Raw genomic sequence first — 7,629 nt, forward strand, 5'->3', positions numbered from 1 at the left:
GTTTGGGGGTGGGATGGCAGCATTAGGGGAACGGTTGGGCTTGGTGAGCTTAAAGGGCTTTTCCAACCCAAACGATTCTGTGATGCTATGAAAAGGCCTGGGAGCCACTGGCAATATGTGCCATCAGGACAGATGGCTGACAGTCAACCGGGGAAGGGCAGGACTGAGGCAGGAGGTTCGTGGGCACGGCTTAAGCCTGTGATTAACCAATTAAGCCTCACTTGTGACTCGGCACAGGTGCAGAGCGGTGCAGACTGGTTGCTGGAAGGCAGGGTGGTGCTTGCGGAGGGTGCAAGGCTGGTTACGTGTGCTCTCAAGGGAACGTTATTTCTGCTTTGAAAAGCTTTCCAAGGCGTATTTAATCTTCCTGACTTATCTGATCAGTGGCTTCCCTACAGGTCAGACTTAGTTCAACAGGTTAAAAAAAAAAAAAAGGGAAGGAAAAAAAGCCATGGTAGGATTCTCCACCCTCAAAGGAGCCACGTGATGTGGATTTTTTAAGTTGTTTGTTGTGAACCAACTGGTTACCAGCATCGCTGGTTACAGGCAGCTTGCAATCTTAGCAATAAAGTGGCCCATAAGTCACTTAAAATAAATTAGCAGGCAGAAGGATGTTACTTTTTCTCTGGTTTTGTCTGGCTAGTGATCAGACTACTTCTGGCAAACTCCGTGCTAGCCAGCAAGCAGGGCAGCGGGGGGAGCCGCGCTGGTGGAAACTGAGCTGATCTCTGTTAGTTCCCCCCCTAATTTCAGGTGCCAAGTCGTGCTGAACAAGTGGTGTGTGCCGAACTGGCAGCAGCTTCTTGACACCATTTTTTGTGTTCCCTCAGAGCTGGACTCAGCTTTTTGTGCTCTGATAGAAGAAATGTGGGGAAACTTCCCCCCTCTCCCTTACCTTCCAAATACCTGGATCTTGCATTGCTTTGTTCTGTCTCCAGCCTTGTACAGTTTAATTTAAATGGCCATAAATGGATGTCAGACACCATGAAGCCATAAGAATGACTGTTAGAGATGAGTCTGCCTCTGTTGAGGTGACACAAGAAGCCCATGGACCCCCCCTGTGCCAGCTCTGTGCTTTGGCAGAGGGGACGGGCTGGCAGGAGCAGAGATTGTACCTGCACCGAGGGGCGTCTGATGGTGCAATGTAAATGCAGTCACTCGCCAGAGTCCTTCGTGTACCTGTACCCAGTGCCTAATGGTTGGCAAAAGCTTTAAAATGCTTTGCGATGAGAATTTCACATACGGGTTCACAGAGGACCAAGAACTTGGCACAGAAAGTCTTGCCTGCTGGCACAGGAGGTGGCAGCCAGGGAGCCTAAGCCCTGGCAGAAGATTTCCACTACAGGTGCCATGGAGCAGAGCAAAGGGAAGGCACAGCGTGTGTCCCTGCCCTGTACACTAAAGGTCATGGCTTGCAAGGAATGTATGCATCTAGGCAAGGAGACACCACGCTCTGGCTGTCAGCGTTGCGTGCCTGTTACCAGCATCATCAGCAAAAGCAGGGTTTTTTTTTTCCCATCCAGTCCCATTTGTGTTCACGCAAGTATTTTTGAGACCATGAAGCAGTTTGTGGATATATGCACAGCTGTATATTCTGTCTGTGGGTTAAGTAACAACTTAAGTGGAGCCACGATCATTTCTGAGTGCTCACATCACTAAATTATAGGGTGTCTGGGTCTCTGGCGTGACCCTCCTGCTCTTGTTTCATGTGAGTGCACACCAAAGCACAAGTCTGACCTTGGGCTGGCACTGATGACGTTGCGTTTTGTTTCCAGAAATAGACGACGAGTTCATCAAGAACTTGAAGATTTTGATTCCTTGGTTGCTTAATCCCGAGAGCCTGGATGTTAAGGAGATCAATGGAAACCATATCACCTGTCGAGGCCTTGTGGAGTATTTTAAGGTATCGGCTTATTTAAGAGAAAGTGGCCTAATTCATCTGTGGCACGCTTGCACTTTTGCTGTAATTGGAGGGGTAAGGGGCAGCAGGCAGGCGAGCACTTGATGGCTGGAGGAAATGTTCTTGGTCTAGCTAATAGTCCTGACCCTCATTGCTGCAGAAACCAAACACCTCCCGGTTGCATATTTGACCACGCAGTAAGCCCAAGAAGTGGGCAGGGCTCTTTTCCTCCCCTGGAGAACTGAAGACCAGGGGGAGATAGGCTGAGGGCCATATTCCCATTGCCTTCAGAAAAAGCTTGGTTTTGTTGTCATGACTACGGGGATATTTTAATGCAAGACATTGGTGAGTAATTCTCACCACCTACGCTCCAGGACTACCTGACTCCGGCTCCTTCTCCTCCACTGAAGGACGGAGGTAGGTGCAAGTCCAATGGTAGAGACACTTAGCGTAAGTGGTGGAGCGAGAGCCTTGAGTGACTGACCCAGGCCACCCAAGGAGTTGACCTCGAGCCATGCTACATAGCATTTTCTGACAGAGCATCCCCCGCTGAAGCCATCTTGTGCCAGGAACGTCCTCGTCTTCCATGCTTTCCACTTCCCGTTAAAGCTGTGTCTGGAACTGGGGGGGGGTGTGTGTTTGCAAGTTGCTCGTGAATGCCGTATTCAATGTGATTTCATTTTCTGTGCGCTGTTTTGCAGGCATACATAAAGATCTACCAAGGGGAAGAATTGCCACACCCAAAGTCAATGCTGCAGGTACGTGAGTGGGAGCTGCGAGCTGGTGGGCATTCATGCGCTGTAACTGCCACTGGTTTCCAGTTAATTGTCAGAGGTGTCCAGCTGGTGCAGCACATTGCATCTTCTGTGATTTGATTTCAAATGCCTCAGCGTAACAACCCAAGAAGCAGCCCTTCTGGAAGTATTTGGCAGTCATTGGGTCTGATATGGCTTAGCAATTGCAGCAGGGCGGCTCGTGCGCCTCGGCCGGCCTGCGGTGACGCGCTGTCTGTGCACACAGCGTCAGCCAGCTTAGCTGAAATGACTCCCCCACAGGTAAATTGCATCGTCTTTGGCCGTGGTGGGGCTGCACACGGAGGTGACACGGCCTCGTGCACGGGCAGCGGCTGCTGGGCTGCAGCTCTGCTCTCTGAGCCAGATGGCTTTGCAGGAGGTCGCAGCTGTAGCTGTTTACATATGGCTGAGCCTTTTATCTGTTTTCTTGCTGTTTCCCACAGACGAAGCCAAAGTTTTCCTTGCTCTGACTTGGTGGGTAGGAATCCTCTCCTCATGCAGGCTTTTGCCTGCGGGGACTGAGGAGACTGGATGTGTAAATATGGGATGATCTTATTTAGCATTGGTCAGAGGCTGGGGGATTACGCTTGGCTAAGACAAGGGGGCTGTTTAATTCTGTATGTGTGCACCCCGGTACTGTGCCACGTACACATGTGGACCATGGATACCCAGGCACTCTCCACAATTAACACTTCTTAGCCCTGTCTTTCTGCAGCTAAACATTGTACCCCTTTTGCCCTTCTTGCAGGCCACGGCAGAAGCCAACAATTTAGCAGCAGTTGCCACTGCCAAAGACACCTACAGCAGGAGAATGGAAGAGGTAGGTGGTGCTGAGCAGGTTCTTGCACAGCGCTCACATCTCTCGGCTCTCCTGTCCTCGTGGGGAAACCTCCCTGCCTGGGTTCCTGGTACAAAATGTCCTGCGTGGACTTGGCCAGGAGTGGGTACGGTGCTTCACGTTCGGGGTCCCAAAGAAGGTCTCTCCTACGTTCATGGTGGAAAAGGGGCTTTCTTGCAGGCTGGAGGAGGGCAGTGCCCAGTCGGGGTATCATCAAGTCCCCATCCCTGGAGGCATTTAAAAGAAGGATAGATGAGGTGCTTAGGGATAGGGTTTAGTGGTGGGAAGGCAGTGTAGGTTAACGGTTGGACTTGATGACCTTAAAGGTCTTTTCCACCCTAGACGATTCTGTGATTCTATGATTCTATGATCACGGCATGACAGGAAGGGTGATTGGCAAGTGGTCACTGTTTCATCCGATGGCAGCTTTTTGCGGACCACATGGCCTCGGCTGGCTTTGCATCCTCTTTCCAGCATTCCCCAGCGTGGGTAGATGCAACCCAAAAATGTGATGTAGTGGGGTGGCAGCGCTGCGTGACCATGCAGCCCGTGCTACGGCTGGTGCTAATTAGGGGATAAAGTCATGACAGATGGCTTTTCGCCTATGCCCTGCCCTGTCAGCCCATCTCTCAGCTCTGGTGAGGGGATGGTTGGGATGTTGGTGGGTGAAGCTCCAGCCACCTTCAGGCCCCCACTCTCTTCATCAATATGGGAGATCACTGCCCATTGGCAGGAAGGGGGTGCAGAGCCAAACCGCCCTGGGCCTTAAAACTCATGTGTCCATACTCTGAAGCAGAAGAAAAACGCTGCAGAGTTTCCAGGCCTGGAAAATTCTGGAAAAGTTCAGGGTCCTGCCAGTCAGGGTAGCTCAGCCATCAGTGTTGGCCGAGACCCTGGCTTGGGCTGTGAGTGAACTGAGTAAGGGAGCTGCGGGACGCAGCTTCCCAGTGCAGACACCCCCTGCCCCCTTTTAACCTGTCTCAGATGGACAGCAGGGTCTTCCTGTGGGATCTAGGGGTCCAAACAGGAGCTTGCAGTGGCCTAATTCCAGTGGTTTGCACGGCAGAGCGCAGGAGCTGTGGGTGCTGAGGTTTCTGGAGTGATTGGACTCTGTTTTCCACGCAGGTCTGTGGTGGGGACAAGCCCTTCCTTGCACCTAGTGACCTCCAGACCAAACACATGGAGTTGAAGGAGGAGGCTGTGAAGCTGTTTCGCGGGGTGAAGAAGATGGGTGGGGAGGAATTCAGCCGTCGCTACCTCCAGCAGCTGGAGAACGAGATAGATGAGCTCTACATCCAGTACATCAAGCACAACGACAGCAAGAACATCTTCCACGCCGCCCGCACCCCCGCCACGCTCTTTGTGGTCATCTTCATCACTTACGTGATAGCTGGAGTGACCGGCTTCATTGGCTTGGACATCATAGCCAGTCTGTGCAACATGATCATGGGCTTGACACTTATCACACTGTGTACCTGGGCATATATCAGATACTCTGGGGAGTACAGAGAACTGGGCGCAGTAATAGACCAAGTGGCCGCAGCGTTATGGGACCAGGTAGGATAAAGAGCTTTTGATTTCAAACAAACAAACAAACAAACAAACCCCCACCGAGTTCTTAAGCGTTGAGTTTCCCGGGGGCTTTTCCTCCCCTTTGAAATGGCTTTTGCATTTGCATTTAGGATTGTTAGATGCTCCAGCTGGACCGGCTTGGGCAGATCCGGCTGCTTGGGTTGGTTGTGCTGTGATCAGTGAGAGAAGACCTGTGCCCTGTCTTCTTCAGACAGCAGGACAACGAGTTTTAGGCCATTAGACCTTCTAGATGGGAAAAACAGGGACAGGGGAAATGTTTTCAGATCAGTTTGTGGAGTTGATTGTAAGGGGTAGACATCTTAGGGACCGGAGATGGGCCCAGGTGGGACCGCTGTGTGGTCGTAGCGCGGGTGGGCAGTACGAGATGGGCTGGATGGAGAGCAGGAGTGAACAGCAAGGCTGGAGCTGCGTACCAACCCCCCCTTCCCTGCTCGAGCCTGAGCCTCTGAATCTGCCCGGTGTGAAACACAAGCCGTGTAGATCCGGGCTGGGGATGAGAAAACTCAGAGCAAACTATTTCGTTCTGCCTTTTTCTTCCTTCTTGTCTCGCCCATCACCAAATGCTGGTTTGTGGGGCCTCAGACCTTGCGGGAATGGGGCAGCTTTGGGTAGGGTCCCACTGGGGAGGCGCTCTTGGAGCTGGTGCATCTGGTTTTTGTGTGCATGTCTGTGTATGTCAAAAAGAACAGACCCGTATCTCTCTCCTGGTTCAGGGCAGGGATTTCGGCTCTCCCCCAATCTGCCGGAGACCGAGGCCAGGTCTCAGCTCTGCCTGTTTTGGCACTGGGCCCCGCTTGCCCGTTGCAGCCGCGGCTGTGCTGGATCAGTTGGTCTCACCTGCTCTTTTTCGATTTCTTATTTTTTTTCTCCCCCCCAAACGACACGGCAAGGTCTTGGCTGGGCCCCCACATCAAACAGAACACCTCTAAAATCTTAAAAATGGTCACAGTGAGAATGCAGCTCCCTGCACACCCCCCCCGTGTTGCTCTGCCCGCTTGCCGAACGGCACCGTCCATCGGCAGGGTTATCTCGCAGCCCGCGGACGCGGTATTTTTAACGCTCGGTCCTTCCTGTTTCCCTTCTGCAGCAGCTCTTTCCTCTCCCCATTGCAGAGCTGCTGGGGAGAGCCTGGACCCTGCAGGCTCCCACTGCTCTGCATTGCCCCGGCCGGGGGAGCAGCCCCCCGGGATGCAGCTGCAGCCGTGGGCCCGTGTGCCGAAATAACATTTCAAGGGCTGCGATGGCTTCCTGCTCTTCCCGTGGCAGAGCCAGGGCGAGCTCGGCCCTCGGAAGCCACCAGCCAGCAGTCGTGGCTTTCATTTCCGTAGTGCTGCAAGGGGGAAAGGGCCGATCTCAACAGCTTTACCTGCTCCTTCCCTGCTTTTTATCCCCCAGCGAGTCTTTGATCAAGAGTGGCCACATTGGCCGCTTCCCATTGCTGCGCAGAGAGCTGCAGCTGGGGCTAAAACCGCAGCTTTGGGGGGTGTGGGGCGGGGGGGGAAGCAGCATTTATTATTTAGTTCCTTCATCCCGGAGCAGGGAAGCGGTGTTGCTCAGCTAGGCTGCCTTTAAAATAAGATGGCTTGAGAGCAAGAGTTGGCTGCATCCCCGGGGGGGTTCATCCTGGCTGCCCTGTCCTCAGCAGTCGTTTGCTCGGGGACCCTTCCCAAGGTGCCTTTGGGAGATGCTGGCCTGTTTAAGCCCAGCTTAGCCCAGCCCTGTGCAGGAACCAGAGGGGGGGTGGTTAAGCAAGAACAGGCTGCAGCCGGCAGGCAGCCAGAGACGCTGCCCACTTGCAACCTGCCCAGCTGGGGAAAAATGAAGAGGTTGAAGTGCCTGTAGCTGCTCCCTGGCGCCCAGCTGGCCCCTGATTTTTAACTGAAGGCAAAGTTCTCCCCAGAAGGAGCTGTGCGGCCGGGCGGCGCTGCCCCTGCTGCAGGCACCGGGGCTTGGGAGCGTGACTCTGCCCGCTGCGACAGACGGGGTCTGTCGTGGCCCAGGTGGGTTCAAAGCCCTCGTGGCTCTGTCCCATGCAAGCACTCGGTGTCCCGTGGCGGCAGCACCGGCTGCAGGAGGGGTGGACGGAGCTGTGAGGGGTCCTGCAAGAGGGGCAGCCTGTGCGGGGTGAGCCCCCCTGGGGACACACACGGCCGTGGTGACAGCAGCAAGTGGCTGTGAGCACCGTGCGCTCCCCTGGGCATGCCTGATACACAGAGATGCTTTTTGTTTTTCTTTTTCTGTCTCCCCTTTCCCAATGCCTCTCCCCAGGGAAGCACAAATGAGGTAAGTGGCTCTTGTTCTCCGCATGCAACACCGCTCGGCTCCCGGGGGCCAGCTGGGCCCTGGGCTCCCCGGGGAAAAGCGTCTCGGGCTCAGATGGATGTTTCAGCCGCGTTGCTGCCTTTGGGCTTGCGGAGGACGGGGGTGGGCTGCGAGGGCTCTGGGCAACGGTGGCATCCTGGCCCTGCACCCGGACATTTGCCGGCGGGCGCGCTCTCTGTGCC

The 7,629-nt window shown here is 54.2% G+C and overlaps 1 protein-coding gene across 3 annotated transcripts in view; it reads left to right on the forward strand.

The window, feature by feature from the left end:
* ATL1 (atlastin GTPase 1) overlaps window positions 1-7,629 on the forward strand; it is a 30,495-nt gene that overhangs the window by 20,154 nt on the left and 2,712 nt on the right. For all 3 annotated transcript variants that reach the window (XM_035888419.1, XM_035888418.1, XM_035888417.1), the window contains exons 9-12: window positions 1,776-1,903; window positions 2,602-2,658; window positions 3,443-3,514; window positions 4,658-5,089. In XM_035888419.1, coding sequence (XP_035744312.1) covers window positions 1,776-1,903; window positions 2,602-2,658; window positions 3,443-3,514; window positions 4,658-5,089 — 689 coding nt within the window. The remainder of the gene's footprint in view (window positions 1-1,775; window positions 1,904-2,601; window positions 2,659-3,442; window positions 3,515-4,657; window positions 5,090-7,629) is intronic.

This window comes from Egretta garzetta, unplaced genomic scaffold, assembly GCF_000687185.1.
Source record: "Egretta garzetta isolate BGI_Z169 unplaced genomic scaffold, ASM68718v1 scaffold21, whole genome shotgun sequence".
Taxonomy (NCBI): domain Eukaryota; kingdom Metazoa; phylum Chordata; class Aves; order Pelecaniformes; family Ardeidae; genus Egretta; species Egretta garzetta.